Source organism: Fundulus heteroclitus, chromosome 19, assembly GCF_011125445.2.
Source record: "Fundulus heteroclitus isolate FHET01 chromosome 19, MU-UCD_Fhet_4.1, whole genome shotgun sequence".
NCBI lineage: Eukaryota > Metazoa > Chordata > Actinopteri > Cyprinodontiformes > Fundulidae > Fundulus > Fundulus heteroclitus.
This window is the reverse complement of record NC_046379.1, coordinates 12,530,830-12,549,262: the sequence shown is the minus strand read 5'-3', so window position 1 is coordinate 12,549,262 and position 18,433 is coordinate 12,530,830. Positions and strand designations below refer to the sequence as shown.

At 40.1% G+C, this 18,433-nt stretch overlaps 1 protein-coding gene across 1 annotated transcript in view; it reads right to left on the bottom strand.

Annotated features, from left to right (window-relative positions):
- The window catches only part of akt1 (v-akt murine thymoma viral oncogene homolog 1), a 56,564-nt gene extending 41,411 nt beyond the window's left edge, over positions 1-15,153 (bottom strand). Inside the window, exons 1-2 of the mRNA XM_036150376.1 lie at positions 14,950-15,153; positions 3,609-3,785 (exon numbers count right to left, since the gene is read on the bottom strand). Coding sequence (XP_036006269.1) covers positions 3,609-3,654 — 46 coding nt within the window. The 5' untranslated portion in view covers positions 3,655-3,785; positions 14,950-15,153. The remainder of the gene's footprint in view (positions 1-3,608; positions 3,786-14,949) is intronic.
- Between the last annotated feature and the right edge of the window lie 3,280 nt (positions 15,154-18,433).

The following is an 18,433-nucleotide window of genomic DNA, read 5'->3' as shown; positions in this document are numbered from 1 at the left end:
GCATTGGCCGATACCGATACCGTCTGTTTGAAATTGATGTGTGTGTGTATATATGAAGAACTGCATACTACTTAGGGTAGTTGAACTTTTTATTGCCTACCTGGAATGGGTGACAATAGTTGAATAAACATTTGGCTCTCAAACGTCAAAATAGTGCAACATTTGTGAAATTATACTATGTTTAATAGTAGTGCAACAGTAAGACAGTAAAATTACATTAATAGTTGAATAATCTCTTTTAAACCCTGAGTTTTGGCTCTCAAATGCCAAAATAGTGCAACTTTCATGAACTTAATAAACATGTATAATACTAGTCGGGAGAGAGAAGGCTGCGTCCAAGTGACGTACAACATCAAAATGGTATCGGTGCCCCATTTGTTGGTACTCGCTGGTACTAGTGCAACACTAGTTTTAAGACAGCAAAACATTCAGCAGTTATAAACTAAACAGAATGGAGAAAAGTTGCCCTGTTCTGTCCTTTTGAGGCTCCTACCTATCTCCTATGAATCATATAAGATTTGGAAATGTTAGCAGCCTGTTGGAAATCTAACAGTTAATCAAAGGATTAATGCTGCAAAGACGCAAAGAGCCATTTGGCCACTTTATATTATAGGCTACTTTATTATCATGCATTAACCCTCATCATTCAAATCATTTATTTGCCCAGCTGGATGGACTTCCATTAACACTGATGCTAGGTAAAGGCTTTATTGACTATCATGATGATTTGTTAAAAAAAAAAAAAAGATCAAAAAGTAGAAACGAAATGCCTTTTTGCATCTTATTAAAATAAAAACTGCTGGAAAGATTTCATGACATAAACGTAGGTGCTTTAAATAAAATACTATTAACACTTAATGTCAGCTTTGCAGGTGTAAAATATGAAAGCTCATCAATTTGGAAAAAACTATTACAGCCTGTTCTGCATCGGTATTTCTGATAATAAAAACTAGAAGACCCGATCCTTCCATGAAGATCTGCCAACATCACAGCAGCGGTCTGCTCCGTTCAAGTGACCTGCTCCTATTACCTTATCCATTAAGTCTGAGTTTCCCCTCTTCCAGTAAAAGTCTGCTTCTCTGGCTCCCAGCCCAGGAGGTTTGAGTGGCTTTGCAAAAGTTCCTTATCCCATTTTGCCCTGGGTGGCGGTGGAACGAGCTCTGAGAGGACGGCGCAGTCGAAAGGCAGCGTTAGTATGCACACATAAAGCCGCTCAAAGCCAGCAGGTATCCCAGGAATGCCTTTTGGTCCAAACAACACGAATCACGCCTGACACAGAACCATGCCAAGCAGCACTTTGAGGGAGGGAGCGATCAAAAACGGACCCCACTCGGGACTTTAATATTCTAATGTTTAATTAGATCTGCTTGCTCTTTTAGAAAAAAAAAAAAGCAGACAACTAAACAGCCGTTCAGGATTCTCACCTATTAGTGTGATAAGCTGATCAATGCCAATAAAAAAGCTGTAAATCAAGTACACATTGAAAAACCTTTCATCAACGTGCATCAACAAGGAGTTTGCAATTTTTTTTTTTTTTTTTACGCAATGAACATATTTTAAGTTCTTTACATACTTTGAGTTCTCCGGCAGCTTGGTTTTTATCGGCATGTTTGAACAGTTGGGGGGCTTCCTGAATGCCGGCTTATGTTAATAGTAACAGCATGAAAATTAACTACACAAGCGCCGAGATCTCAGAAACTGCAACGGGGCGAATGTTTGACTGGCGTTCCTGGAGAACAGCTAGCAGGAAACTTTCTTAATGCGAGGAATACTGTGGTAAGCGGGGCCAAATTGCAATAACACCCTTTGGTGTGGACGCTGTTACTAAATAAAGAAAGGCTGGCTGTTTTCCGTAAAAGGTGCCTGAAATAAAGAGGAAGCACGAGAAGCCATTTAAAAAAGGAAACCTTAGTAGGACACGACTGCAGTTCAATCAGGCTGTGAGAGAGAGCTAGACTCAAAGCAGAGAGCAGGAAGGCAGCTCAGTTACTCTGCTGTATTTTCTGAGCTTTCAACCCTTGGCTATGGTGGAAAATGCAGCTTTTTAAAAGTTTCAGAGTCAAACTCAGCATCTACAATCTCTATAACACACACAAGGACTAATGTAATAATACCACCTGCATTAATCACTCTTAAGTTAATAACCTTTCAAGACGCAAACAAAAATAATTTTCCCTCTAACAATATCTAAGAAATATAAGATGAGAGAGAGGATAGAGTTCTAGATTATTTTGTCCTCTGCTGTCATTTTTACACTTCCTAAACACAACAATAACGTTTGCACAGCTACCTTTTCTAACAGAAATCACAAGTTAGTTTACAGCAGGTAGACCAGACAGAATATACCTGCAATGTGCTCCTTACATCGTGTAATCATATCCTGCATTTAATGAAATCCTAACTGGAAACAGCCAAAACCAGTAAAGACGAGTCAAAGCGTCGCAGAAACTGCTTCACGTCAGCTTAGTGCACCAAGATCAGGGAAACCCCATTTAAATCGGATGCAGAGTGTGAATGAACTGCATTTCCTTTGTTACAGCCTTGGCTATCCATATTCCTCTTTCAGCTTCAGCGTAATAAACTAGCTTCACTACAGTAGGGATGAAACCGATACTGGTTTTAATGTTTACTATGACAATAGTGTGATAATAGGAAGTATTACCGTTTTAAAATAAAGTTATCATTAAAGCCATATTCAGTGGTTTCTATAAAAGTTCTTATTTTAAAGCACACCATCTCAGGGGGAGAAGCTGAAGGCATTGAAAGAACAGCAGGGATGTTTCAACCACCGAAGAGCACAGAGTGTTAATTCAAGGCATAATTGGTGTTTTATAATAAAAAAACAACAAAAAACAAGGCAAGCTTTTGAAGACGGATTTGTTCCACACAATGTATAATAGGAACAAACACCCCCAAATGTTAAAAGCAAAGCAGGGTTTAGTCTTTGGGGGTGTCCAAAGTGTGGCCCGGAGGCCCCTGGAATGATTCTGTGCAATATTTGGCCTTTCTAAACTTTTTATGTACTGTGGGTTTGCCTTTCATTTTGATTTCATAGTAAGCAGGACCATAACATTTCTATACAACAATAATAACAATAATAATAATAATGCAAAAAGACAGGACACTTCAGGGACAGGAGAGCGTTTAAAGGAGTCAATATGGTAAAACTTCACAATGAGGACCGTAATTTTGAAACTGATATGATTTTACAAGCTAAGCGGATTGTGAAAAGCGGTTATGACAGCCTGAATGTTGGCTGGACTGTGTGTTGGAACTGCAGACAGTCCTTTCTTCCAGACAGATGTGTGTTGGTGAAAGATCAAACTTTGAACAATACAACTACTAATCCTTGTTCATGCTTGAAATTAAAAATACACATTTTGAGTTTGGTTAAATCAGTTTGAGGCAGAACGCTCAAGTCTTTGGTATGTCTGCGTAATAAAAGTTCATTCTGACAGACATGTTGATAAAACTCTTCAAAATGTGCTTAGTAAAGGTTCTGAGTTTACTGGAAAATAAAAAATCTGATATATTTGTCATATGACCAAGCTCATAAAATCCTATAGAGTATTGCATTTTGATATATACGGTCCTGTTTTAGTGTTTACCTCTTTTAAGCAGCCATCCCTCCTTGACGATCATAACACCGGACATGTTTGCGGGCAAGATGGAGGATCCAGGTTTCCCAAAGGGAGCGACACAACTTTGCTTCCTTCACTCTGCCCTGCGCAGGAGCCTGCAGATGGGGTCCTGGGGTTTAGGGCCGCCTTCTCAACGGTGGTTACCTATTAGTTGAAGAAAAGTAAAAATTAGCCCAAAGTTGAGGTGAACGATTTTAGTTTCCCCCCCCCGCCCACCCCCCACCATTTGTCTAAATTTTAACCCTCTGGTCAACACAGCGGAGTGGAAGCGGCGCAGCCGGCAGAATCCTTGTGCCTTACGGCCCCCGGTCAAAGGAGGACGTGCTACAGCAACAGCGGCGCCTTTTTCACAAGTGGAACCTGCAACATTTCAAGGTTCAAATAACTGCGCGAGGCCGTGTGTTTTGGCATTCAGGATGAAGTCTCCCGTATTGGAAAATTCCACGGCGTTCACAACCAGCACAGCCATTCCTGATGGACCAGGAGCTCCTTCCCCCCTCTGCTTGTGACCACAACAGCTCCAAAAAATAAATAAATAAATAAAAATGATGACGTCAAGTCATTCTCGCACAAGCCACACACATCAATAGACCGTCAAGCTTGTTCGGCCGTTGCATCAAAACGTATCCTTGAGTTTTTAGGAAAGCGACGTTCACATTTCCCCATCTGCTGCGATAAAGTCTCCTCAAACCATAATCTTGCTGACGGATTTTACCCTGACGGCAAATTCGTTTTGTAAAAAAAATAATAATATGAAAGGGGATATGAAAAATGAATGATTTGTGATTAGAAACTTATCTGACATTATCAGGACAGTACAGGCATGTTTACGGGAGAAAGGGGTTTGCAGTGAGGGGGAAGAGCTCAAAGCAAATCTGAAATCAACATCAGTCGGTAATTTAATGCATTGCTGAACTCAAATTGTCCGAATTTGCCGACATGCCTGATTGTTGACCACATCGTGTCTATGTGTGGTGCAATATTTGCAATATAATGGAATAAATACATAAAAAGTCAACAAACGTCATCAGCAACGATAAATAAAGTTTAATTATTCGTAGAGAACATCATATTTATTAACTGAAGTGCACGACAGGAAGCTATTTTTCACTACCTTAGAATACATCTCGTCACTTTAAGATTATTTAAATAATTGAATTACAAAATTTACAAAATCCCCTAGAACGTTTCGATTTTAACCCTGCAGACAAACCACAAGCATCTTGTAGTTCCGTTAAAGCGAAAGGAGACCTGAACTCCTCTGGCTCCAGCCTGCTCTGCATACCTAGAACACGAACCAAACACGGAGAAGCAGCATTTAGTTCCTATGCTCTACTTATCTGGAAAAAACTTCCAGAAAACTGTAAAAGTGCGGAAAGCCTGAGTTCCTTTTAAATCGAGATTAAAAACAAATTTGTTTAAAATTGCCTTTGAATGCTCAAGTTAAACTGTTTTACTGTTTTTAAATGTTCTTTTTTGTTTCTACATTCTATCCCTACTTGCTTTTATTCCTATATTTTAATCATGTAAAGCACTTTGCATTGTCTCTGTACTGAATTGTGCTATATAAATAAATTTGCCTTGCCTTGCCTTGAGCAACCGCCCCCGTTTTCAAAAAAGATGGATGAACGAGTTTGTTTAACAAATTTCCAACCTACTTTGGAAATCTGGAAGTACATATAAATTTTTCAAAAGGCCTAAACTAAATTGAGATATAAAATAACGGCTTTCAAAATCCTGCAGGAACCCCAAAGAGCGTCTCCACCGTCGGCCGGCAGGTTCGCTGCACACGGTGCAAAGCGCTGCTGCACCGCATGAGCATCTAAAAGCCAAGCTCTGCGCTGCCATATGCCAGCTCAGAGTGGTTAAAAGGTGAAAACGCATCTAGGCCCAATGAAGTGCAGAGAATATTCATACGTGTACCACTTCTCTCTATTAACACACACCGGATAGATGGTGTTTAAGCGGTGATGCTTGAAAACAAAACTAAAACAGATAGCTGCTCACCACGCTGGAGACGCTCTGCAGACGCCGCTGGTGTTTTACCCCATCTCACCCCTGACCCGTTTTACCTTTTAAGATTCACTGAGTTCAGTCAGCATGTCATGTTCAACCCAAGTTACTAGCAGTACAAGTTTAAAAGACATAAAATCTGCTACACAAATACCCTTTCAGTCAAGTCTATCACGTTAGGCGCAATGTTTAGAAGTAAATAAGACAAGGTCAAAGTTGTTACCCAATCTGTAGCTTCTGATTTGACACTTTAGGAGAGGGATATTTTCACCGCTTCTATCTGAACCTGGACTTTTTTTTTTTTTTTTAAATCAGCTCAAAAAGCACCCAGGATGCACACTAAATAAGGCTAGTTACCAGAAAAGGCTGCTTGGATAGTCAAAAAGCCGACCTTTTTTCCAGTCGGTCAATGCGCCAAACCAAAGCGATACCGATTCACAGTAACATCAACACTCTCCAGTGTGCGAGATGTTTGCACGAGATGTTGTGACACTAGCTGCGTTTCCATCCAATTCTAATGCAAATTTGGAGCAATCTTCTAACATATCCCAAAAAAAGAAAAATGAGCAAACGTGTTTCCATCTACTGGTTTGTTACAAATTTACCAGGCGACGCACAGCATCATTCGTTGACTCTAATAAACAGGAAGTAGATGTTGCTTACAAGCCTGCAGCTCAGATCAGTAATAGAGCGGGACTTTAATAAATGTGCTCATTTTCCTTTCTCCTTTTTTTTCCACGGATGAGACTAAGAAATGCCCGAGTCTCTTCGTCAGTCGACAAGCACCCGTTGTTGCTTCCAGGTTTGTTTTCGAGCATCATGGGAATCTCTAGGAAGACGACGGCAGCAGAAACAGTCATGAGATGGTAAACGTTCGCTACGTCAGAACTGATTCGACAAATGTGTTCATCTCCTCTTTAGCGCATTTACTGATTTTCAAAAAAGTCAAAAACCAGCCTTAAACGAGTGTAAAAACTTTATTTTTTGAAACTTAGTGAGTTCATTCACTGCCGTTTCCATCTATCCCAGCTTATGCGATACTTCGAAATTAAAAATTGTTGATGGAAACAACTACTTGTGTGGGTTATTCAGGCTGAGAGAGAGCAAACGTCTAGGAAGGCCAGACATATTACAGCAAAGCTGCTTTGTACTTTTCTCTTTGACATCTTGAATAGGTAATACAACCATTGGCACCTTTTAGAAGATCTCTTAGGATTGGTAAAGATCTACAGAGACAGCTGTTTAACAATAGCCACACCATTCACCAATGCAAGAGGCCAAAGTTGGTTTAAAATGTCAACGTTGCAATCATCTTCTGATTCGACACCTCAGTAAAAAGGGCCGTTTTCTCTGCTTTTAAGAACTCCGGACCTACCAATAACTTAGAAATCAGAAACACTTAAGCTTAACCAACAAAAACTGGACTATTTGACACGAAACAGATGTTTCAAACAACCTGTGATTCTAGCAGAATTTAATTTAGCCTTCGTGTTTGGTCTGATCTATGGAGATGCATGCTGTAAGGATGAAACCGTCATTGCCGTTTCGTTTAACAATCAGAAAAAATATTTAACAATTATGAGAATATAATCAGTCAACTGAAAAGTCTCGTTCAAGTTTCACTTGTTCTTAATGTTTAGATTTTAAATTAGTACTGATCAAAGATAAAGCATCTTCTTATGCTCTGAAGACAATACAACAATTCACCTGTTAATGTGGAGTAAAACATGTACCAGTACTAAGAAGAGAACATAGCTGCAGAAAGCAGAGATTTACTAAATTAGTATTAAATGATCCACTAAAAAAAAAAGTATATATTGACACATTACCCAAATACCAAAATAAGCACTCAGCTCCGGTATTTTAGCCTAAAATGCCCATCCCCAAAGAGGCCGAGCTGCTGTGGCGCCCGTTTGCCATCTTCCCGACCATCTGTACTCAACCAGTAGCGGAAAACTTGCCGGCAGGTTTGACTGAATTCTGGTGCAGCAAAAACGTCAGGCTGGTGTTTAGAGAACGGCAACTTTTGTTCCTGGTTAGAAGAGCATGCAAAAACGGACGAAACACAAACATCACATTTACAGGAACGTCTTCTTGAGTGCGGAGGCATTACTACTTCATTCTGAGATCCAAACGTCTGACCGTCTACAGTGCTTTGCAAAATATCCACACCGCTTGAACGGTCTCAAGTTTGGTCAGCTTAAAATGTATTTTACCGGGACTTTGTGGTTGATAAAGTGAATAATGTTACACCTCTGCTCCACGTGAGTAATTTACATGTATCTGGACTCCGTTTACTAATTAGACGACTACTGGTTGCAACATTTAGGGGGTATTGGATTAAAAAAAAAAGGGTCTGAATGTATTTGCACAAACGCTGCAGAGTTTTACTCAGAGTTTATCATAAAACCTTTTCAAAACAGTAACTTTTTTTGCTTTAACTTCACACTTATGCGGCAATTTTGTTTTCGCTTTACAAGATGAAACCCAACGAAACGAAAGATTGAGGTTTTAGCCAAAACACGTAAACATTCAAAGGCTATTGATACTTTTGCAAGGCAAAAAAAAAAAAAAAAAAAGGCACACAGAGTCATCTGATAAACTGGCTTAAATCCAAAACACTTATCAGTCATCTATCAACAGCACACACTAAAACTCTGCAGGCTATCGCCACAAAAAAAAAAAAGAAAAACAACAACACTTGGCACTTTGATCCATTCGGAGCTACTGTACATCACATAAAGGCTGCTTTGAATGCGGGGCAGAAGGAAAACAATCAATTGCCAAGCTTGCGTACACAAATGTCACAGAGAACACCAGGCGATTCCTGACCATTGACTAAAATCTATTTTTCTGCAGCTGCATCAGAGAAAGAGAGAGAGAGAGAGAGAGCTGCGTTTCACTGGCCTCATTCAGTTTACTGGCGAGGCCAAACAACAGGAAGTGAATGTGACTATTGACAGACAACAAGTCATATCAGTACAGCCCAGGGCATGACTACATCTGTCAACTAAACCTGTGATCAACGTGCTTTTTTTTTCGTTTTAAAACATCGATTTGGTTTTCACTTCCATCAGTGAGCAATGGTGAAAACATCAAATGGCTTTTCTTTTTTTTTTTGCTTGTTAAGACTCAAGAAAAAGAATCTGAAACAGACTAAATGCAACCGGGGGATCGTTCAAGCCGTCTGATCCCTCCGGCTTCAAGACCGGACACAAGCATGAACACGTTATACACACACATTTGGAAATGTCCCATTACAAACTTGACGACACGCAGCACCAAACCTTAAAAAAAAAAAAAAAAAAGGAACATGTACAAGTAGAGCCACAACAGAGTGCTGCTGTTTTAATAGGAGCGACCTGTTGCTGCTCTCAAGCCTGTGTGGAAAAAGCTGGGCTGCTGCCAGCGTTGCAGCCAGCAGCCACTAAATGAACCCAGTACCCCGACAGCAGGTCACATGGTCTACAGGCCTCTGGGCCCGCCGCCTGCCTGGATGTCCTCATGTCGGGGCGGCTTTCAATCATTCATCTTTCTGGCTTCAGCTTGAGAAGGGCAGGAGGGTGGGGTTTGGGGGGGTGGGGGGCTCATTCAATGCAAATCAGTGTCATGCAGCAAAAGATGCCACACACCGAGCCTGCCGCTGCCCCAGACAGGACAGTCCCATGCGTTTCGGGCAGGAAGCAGAAAAAAAACCCCAAAAAAAACCTAAAAAAAAAAAAAAAAAAAAAAATCAGGCCGACATGGCCGTGCCACTTCCGCCATCGCAGATCAATAGATACAAGCCTGTTTCTCCTCTGTTTTCTGGGTAAACAAGATGAGTCAGCAGCTGAGGTGTCGCTACAAAAAGCTGAACATTACACTCCGATATCCTAAAAAAAAAATGATTAAAACGCAATGGAGAAGATCAAACACTCTCACCTGCTAGCGAAACCAGCCCCTCAGGCGGCGCTTGTTTGTGTTCAGTTGCCACAGTGGAACTGGTATCAGTATGAACTACTATACAAACCCAAGTTCCTCTTTCAGGTTCCCTGAAAATAGACTATTGATAATAAGAATATTGCAGTAACGGTAGCCCGGCAACTCTAAAAAAAAAAAATTAAAAAAAAAAAGGACAAGCAAGACAGGCCGAGTTGATCCTGCGACGGCTTGAAAGGCCAAAACCTTTATGGCTGACGTTAATGCATTTACCTTAACGCTGCCCAGACAAGCCGCGGTCCACGTTAAAGAAGCAGGACCGTAAAAACAAAATGGCAAACTGAACGCAGGAGGAGTGAAACATTTCCCAGTTACCGACAGCTCGTGCGACACCAACCCCCCCCCCGGCCCAACCAGGTCCGCGGCCCCACTCCGTCTTGCATAAAGCAACAAGATTTCCAATAACATTCCTCAGATTCTGCATGCAACCGGCGGCGCATTTGCGTCAACGGAGCCCGCGAGGGGGGGGTGGGATTGGGTGGGAGGTGACTGGTATTTTCTAAACAGAACACGGGGCGAGCCAAGCGAGTCGCCGGCTGCTTGGTTACGCCAGCGTGTTGCGTCCTCGCTCGGTCACATGCCGGGGCCCCCGCTGCGTACGCACAAGCGGTCAGACGCAGTCTCATGACCGGCAAAAACATTCTGACACTTGGAGGCATGAAGGGCACGGCGTGCCTGGGGACGGTGGTGTTCAGCCACCCTGAGAAACGGAGACGCTTGGAGACGAGCGTGGAAAAAAACGTTGGAGACTATTAAAACGGTAAACCTGGAAGACGTACAGACTTTCCATTAAAAAAAATTTAAAAAAAAGAAAAATCTATCAAATTCACTTTAGAAATAGTTTGTCATCCATACCACAACATGCCATTGTCGTTTTGTTTTGTTTTTTTGCATTGGTTTTTCACATTTTATTTTTACTTGTCATTTAAAATAAAGAAAATCTACCCAACAAGAAATCAAGCTTCTGGTGACGTCACGTAGGGTATACTTCATATTAGGGCTGAACAATTAATCGCATTTTCAATATAATCGTGATTTTAAAAAAAAACGCAATTTCCAAATAGCAGAGTCTGCAATTTTTGGCTATGTAACAATTAGGGAATTAGACACGTCTATTAGGTGTTGGTAAAATGTTTAAAGTAGGTTTGACTCCACATGGAATGGAAGACAGTTGCAGCAGTGAGATAATCTAATTTTATTACTTGTATTAGAGTTTATTTAATCATATATAGCATTAAGTACAGGTCAATCAGTTTAATACATAGACTCGCTTGTTGGTTGAACTTTATGTTCAACAAGGATTGATGTCCAAATCAACTAAAAGCTGTTCTCTTGAACAATATTCTGATTAATAGAAACATTAAAAGTTCTTGTTTTAAATAGCCCTTGTTTACAAACATCTTTATTTAGAGGCCATTTTTGTTGCTTGTGGTTAATACAGAGAAAAGTCAAAATTGCAATTTTGGTTGAAATATATCGTAGGCAGAATGCAATCATTACTGCTCTGAGTTTAGATGCAACTAATCTGCACAGCAAGGAAACAAATTGATTTGTTGTTTGTATATGTTTAAAAAGACATGATGAATTAAACTGTAAAAGAAAAACAAAAAAAATAAAATAAATAATATTGCAGTAAATCGCAATATTAAGAAAAAAAAAATATCGCAATTAGATTATTTTCCAAAATCATTCAACCCTACTTCATATGCGCATACCCACCTTTATTTTCTAGTTATTTGCATCTTTACCTTTAAAAAGGGGTTTTTTATTTGCATTCTGAACAGCAAAACGTTTTAAGTCGCACGTTGAGTCGCAGCCAAGGCTGCACAGATGTCAAGAATATTAGGTTATAAAACAGGTTAAAGCGGCATGTGAAGAGGGCCAAAAGCAGACTGGATTGGACAGACGTTTATCGATTTTTTTTTTTGTCAAGTTGTGATAAACCTTCACCAGCCACTGCCACTGAAAACGAACACCAGACAGACCACAAACCTACCATTTGATCACGACCAGCATGCACCTGCAGTAAAAGCCTTAACCACTGCCAATCTTCCAGTCAACACCAGAAAGAGGAAGTAACAAAAAAGGAGAAAACAAAACAAAACAAAAAAAAAGTCATCGCTGGACCTTTTCGAAGACTTTGGACAGCTGTACAAAAAAACAAAAATCTATTTAAAGAGAAACAGAGGGTGTAGCTTTTTCTCATTTTACTAGTGGCGAATATCAACGGAAAACAAATTCGATGGAACCGAAACAAGAGCATAAACACATGTGCGTCGGTCAACGTTTGCTTCTGCTTCGCCGTCCACTGCAGCATCCATCAAGGCCCAGTGGAGTCACACCCCTTGTTACTCAAATGCTACTGGAAAGCTTGACAATCATGTCAACACAACAGGATCTTGGTCAATTCATCTCCTTCACCATTTTCTCCGCCTTTACATTTCTGCTGATTTGCTAAGTGACTTTCTTTGGTTACAAAATGGCATGATGGCCCACAGGAGATTATGTCCTGACCGTACATCGAGTCGTAACCCTGAGCTTCTCACCCACCTCAATAATCGATTATTAAAAGTCATTTTGCAGATTTTACTCAAGTTCTACTGCAAGTCATCCAACAAACAGGCAGGATTCGAACGGCCCTGTCCATCTTACAAATGCTAAAATTTGCTGAAGTAAATTTGTCGTTTTAACCTAAAAGAAGAAAATTAAAAAAAAAAAAAAACGAAATGATTCATGGCCCATTTTGTAGGTAAAGGCGAAACCATGACAATGTTCACACTGCAGGGAAATGCGACCCAAATCCGATCTTTTTGCTCATATGCGACCTATATCTGTCTTAATAATGGCAGTGTGAACGGCCCAATTCTGCCCCCCGCCCCCAAAATAAATCAGACTTGTGCCACTTCCATGTGGCTTCAATTCGGATCAGACTTTCCCCCCCCCAAAGCGTCCGTAGTCTGAACGGTCATGTAGCATTTTATCTGCCCTTCACGTCACTCTCCTGTCTCTCACTACACATCCACACAGTAGTAGCAGCTAGCCAGTGGTTCCCCCAGCATATTATGAGCCTGGCAGGATAAGAGTCACTTGTTTATTTTAAATTCCTCGATGTTTTGTTTGTTTGAGAGCGACATTAAAAAAAAAAAAAAAAAACGGTCATTAAAGTTTCCAAATAGCTAACGCGCTAGCTGTTATTAGCTTAGCGCACAGTGTGTCCATGCTGCGGCCCTCCATGTAGCTGCATGACGGTTGTCTGCGAACTTCCTGAACACACAACGGCACCGACTTCCAGGATAAGCCCATGTTCTGGTGGAAACCCAGAGTTAGCGCTCAATAAAATAAAAAACCTTAGTTAATAGCTGTGCTGCTTTCTTCTTACCTTATTTTGTCTCAGTATGATGTGGTCTAATATTATAAGCTCCCATTGGTCAACAGCTTTCTAATAACATGGAGAGATGTCGGCCGGTATCAGCCATTTTTTTTCTTTGAGGGTCTTCTTAACGAAACTTTAACACTAGAAACAATTACGTTCGCCATTACTTCGGCAAAAAGCGCGCGCTGCTCTGTGACGTGTCCTGCTATCTGCGCATGCCGGTCGCTTTGCGGTCTTGAACCGTCCAGACAAAAGTCTGATGACGACCACATTTAATAGTAGTATGAACGGCCACCTGGGGGGGAAAACATCCGATTTCAGCAACAACAACAACAACAACAACAACAAAATCGGAATTAAGCACCAAGAGCTGCAGTGTGAACGTAGCCCGTTTTGCGGCCAAATCAATTTAACAGGAGTAAGGGCAAAAACGCCTCTGGATTGTAAAGGCTGCTGACCCATGGTCTACAAACAAATGCAGGTAATTTACAGATAAAACAAAATGTGGTGGTAAGTAATATCTACTAGTATGACTCATCTCAGATATCTATGTTCAATGGGGGGGGGAGGGGTCATACTCTGTTATGTTTTAGGAGTAAACAGGGAAAAAAAGTGGACGAGTAACAAATCAAAATGAAATGTTGAGTGAATAATTCAGACAATACAAAATTAAATTAAATAAAAAACACCATATTCAAGTGTTTTGTGTGCCTATTTGTCTCCATAATTCCTGGAATTACTACATGGGAAAAGTGATAACAGTTTAAGCTCATAAATGGCTTGTTTACAGGTGTGAAATGAAGTAGAAAAGAGATTAAACGGTAAACATGTGCTTTCTCAATTCTTGTGATGTCATCATCCCAATTACACACATATCAGAATAAGTCTTTTATTTCCTCCCCTTTACAGCACTTACAAAAACAGTGGAAACCAATACTTTATTATCCAACTTTGATTTTATTGCCAGTGTAAACTTTTGTTGTTTTAAAAAGAAAAAAACATAATACCTCTGCATGGTGACTTTAAACTTCCATAAAAAAAACGTGCTTTTCAAGCTCACCTATTATTGCCACACAAACAACCCTCACCGTGATTTGGAGCAGATATGAACGACTGTCATTGCTGCAAGTGGTGTTGATAATGACAGTGAAGACGAGAAAAACACGCATTATCTCGTTGCACTGATTACTAGAGTGGAAAACTACAAAATAACACTGTTGTGGCCATTTTTCCCCCTCCCTTAAGACCTCCCTGAAGTCCTAAATTGTGGACCAGGAGAGCTTTAAAAAAAAAAAAAAAAAAAAAAAAAAAAAAAAAAAGGCCCCATTTTGAGAGTCACAACAACAAAGGTGGGCTACTTCTTATCCGCCGTGTTACGACGACAATAAAACAACAAAACGGAGATTAAACGTTTGGCGATAAGGTGGATAAACAAATGCAGTGGTAGTTTCTTTATTATTATTATTATTATTAAACAATGAACTGGCTGCCCTCCTCTCGTTGAGCTCATTTGTTTTCGTTTCGCCTCCCCGGGCCACGAAGCTCCAGCAAAAACAACTTTTCCAGCAGAGGTGGACCGCTTCAAGCGCAAAAAAAAAAGCAGATACCTTAGCGTGCTGCTCGCTGAGGTCATTGTCGAAAAAAAAACCCAACGGCTTAACGTCTCCAAAAGAGGTCCTTAAACGCCGCATTATACTCTCACCAAGTTGCGTTTAAGAGCCGACGTCCCTGCGGAGCGGCGTTCTCGCTAAAGAAAAAAAAAAAAAAAAAAAAAAGTGGCTAGCTCTGCTGTTAGCGATAGAAAGAGGCCTAGCGGGCCAGCTCGGGTGAGAATAACCGCATCTCATGTTAAGCACAATGGGGACCTACCCTGTTTCAGCTCTCGGCCTCCCCCCCCCCACAACCCCCGTAAACAACCGCGCGAAGCAAAAGGCGGACATTTACCTGGACAGCAGCTCAACAGTGTGCCCGTTTCATGATACTTTGGTGCTTCGGCGGTGTTTTAAGCTGATAAGTCCGTCAACAATGTGGACAGAAGTGCTCTCATTTACTCCGTTTCTCTTCGCCTTTCTTCCACTACACCTCTCGAACGCGCTTGTCTGCTGTGCCTCTGTGGCAGCCCCGCCGTCTCCCGGGTCCTAGTGCCCATCTTTTTTTATCAGCCGCCTTCACCGGAGGAGTGTCGTTGAGAGAGAGCGAGAGAGAGGGAGAGAAAACAAACAAACATGTGCACGGCCTCGATGAACTCTCTTCTGTTCCGTCTATGTTGGTAGTTCCCCTAAAAATACACGCAGGTGCGTGACAATGCAGTAATATCACTTTTTTTTTTTTTAAATGTAACCCATTTAGCTGATTCAGTTCAAAAAGCGAAACTGATATTCTGATATATACATATAAAGATTCCTTACACAAAGTGTGGTGCATTTCATTTTTTTATTTTATTTCTGAGGAATTCAAAGAGTTCAACTATTGCCATAGGACTGGTTCAATTAAAATAATCATTAATGCAGACATCTTGTGTTGTTGTACGCACACAATCAGGAAGAAGAATTGTTGACTTGACCTTTGTCACTGGCACCCTCAACAAGAAGGATAAGGTACAAAAGGCCATTGGGAAAGAGGATGGCTGTTCACAGATTGCCACGTGTATTAATGGGAAGTCAAGTGGAAGGAAAAAGTGTGACAGAAGAAAATGCTCATCAGTCTTTCTCAAATAGGTTGCACTGCCAGTTGTGTGTGTTTCAAAAAAGAAAGTTAAAAAAAATCTCTACTATACTTGTATATCCCTAACGCATAGAGGTGCACTGCTAAAAAAATTAGAATACCATTATTTTAGTTACTCAATTCAAAAAGTGTTATCCATACATTACATTTTTATATCACATTACACATATTTATTTCTATTAATCTTCCTAATTTAGCATTACCGTTCATGAAATACAAGCATTTCATGAGCGGTAAAGGGGTCTTGTCACTTACCGTGGCTTTAGGAATTTCTATGCAAGTAGCTCACTCTATAGTTGTATACAAAGATTTTAAAATGAACATATCACAACCTATTGGCTTATTATACATTGCTAAAAAAAAATAAAGGGAACACATAAACAACACAATGTAACTCCAAGTCAATCACACTTCTGTGAAATCAAATTGTCCACTTAAGAAGCAACACTGATAGACAACAGGTGGAAACTCCAGGAAATTAGCAAGACACCATCAATAAAGGAGTGGTTGTACAGGTGGTGACCACAGACCACTTCTCAGTTCCTCTGCTTTCTGGCTGATGGTCACTTCTGAATGCTGGCGGTGCTTTCACTCTAGTGGTAGCATGAGACGGAGTCTACAACCCACACAAGTGGCTCAGGTAGTGCAGCTCATCCGGGATGGCGCATCAGTGCGAGCTGTGGCAAGAAGGCAGCAGGACCGCTACCTCCACCTTTGTACAAGGAGGATCAGGAGGTCCACTGCCATGGCCCTGCTTAAGGACCTCCAGCAGGCCACTAATGTGCATGTTTCTATTCAAACTGTCAAAAAAACCTCCATGAGGGTTGCATGAGGGCCTGGTGTTCACATATAGGGCCTGTGCTTACAGCCCAACACCATGCAGAACAATTGGCATTTATTAGGGACCACCAAAAATGGCAGATTCGCCGTTGCCGCCCTGTGCTGTTTACGGAGCAGGTTAACACTGAGCACATGTGACAAACGTGACAGTCTGGAGACACCGTAGAGAACGTTCTGCTGCCTGCAACATCGTCCAACATGACCACCTGCCCGTTCCCCCAGACCTGAGTCCAATTGAGCACATCTGGCACATCACATTTCAGTCAATCCATCAACGGCACGTCACACCACAGACTGTTCAGGAGCTAACTGATGTTGTAGTCCAGGTCTGGGAGGAGATCCCTGCGGAGAACATCCGTCGTGTTATCAGGAGCATGCCCAGGAGTTGTCGCGGGGTTATACAGGCAGGTGGAGGCCACACACATTAAATAGCCTCATTTAGACTTGTCTTGAGGAATATTCATTGACGTTGAATCAGCCTGTCATGTTATTTTGCACTTTCATACTGAGTATAATCCAAATCCAGATCTCCATGGTGTAACAAGTTTAGATTTACATCGATCGTTTTTGTGTTTTCTTCTCAAGCAATTCCACTGTGTTAATAATAAAGTTTTTCAATGAAAATATTTAATTAATTGAGATCTAGTATGTGTTATTTTAGTTCCCTTTAATTTGTATGCTATCGTATGTATCTATGCTATGCTATGCTATGCTATCGTATGTATGTATCGTATGCTATCGTATGCTATGTATGCTATCTATCTATCTATCTATCTATCTATCTATCTCTCTCTCTCTCTCTCTCTCTCTCTCTCTCTCTATATATATATATATATATATATATATATATATATATATATATTATTTTTTTTTTTTTTTTTTTTTTTTGTTCAATAAACAATAAAAACTGTCCAATTTATCAATTTAGTAAAAACAACACAGCTAGAAAATGCCAATGGTTAAGTAAGGGTTTACAAAATGCTTGTAAGAACATAAATATTCTATATAAACACTTGATTAAATTAAGGACAGAAGAATCTGAATATATGAAAATATATAAAAACAAATGGACCTATAGTCCATAGTGAGAAATTATATTATACCAATCTATTAAATAGTAATGAGGCTAACGCTAAAAGGATCAAGGGAATACTAAATACTGTTAAGGGGAATGCTACAAATAATTAATATCCAGACTATTTTATTGATTAGAACAGTGATAACTTTAGCATGAAGGAAACTGTAGATTGTTTCAATACCTTTTTTTGTAAATGTAGGGCCAGACTTGGCAGGTGAAATTCCTAAATGTATGAACAACAAATTTTACAGTTCAGCCATTAAAAATAAACTAAAAAATAAATAAATTAAGAATAAATTAAAAACAAAGTAACTGAGGTAGAATTAGTTGATATTGTTAACAAGTGTTTTTTTCTGATTGTTATCATATAGATATGACATTAGTAAAAATAATTATACATAGTATATCTAAACCCTGAACATACGTAATGTATAATTTCAAACAGGAACCTTCCCAAATAAGATGAAAATTGCAGTAATACCACTATAGAAGAATGGAAACAAACACATTTTTAGCTGTTTTTCAGGTCCCTCAGTTTTCTAAGATCTTAGAGAAACTCTTTAACAATAGGAATATAATAAATATAATACACTTAATGAAAGCCAGCATGGTTTTAGGTCAGCTAGGTCAACATCAACGGCCCTAATTGATGCTGTGGAGGAGATCACAAATAGTTTAAACAGGACGAAATATGTAGTAGGAACATTTATTGACTTAAAAAAAAGCCTTTGATAAACTTAATCATGAAATGTTACTCAAAAACTGGAAGGATATTGCATTAGGGTA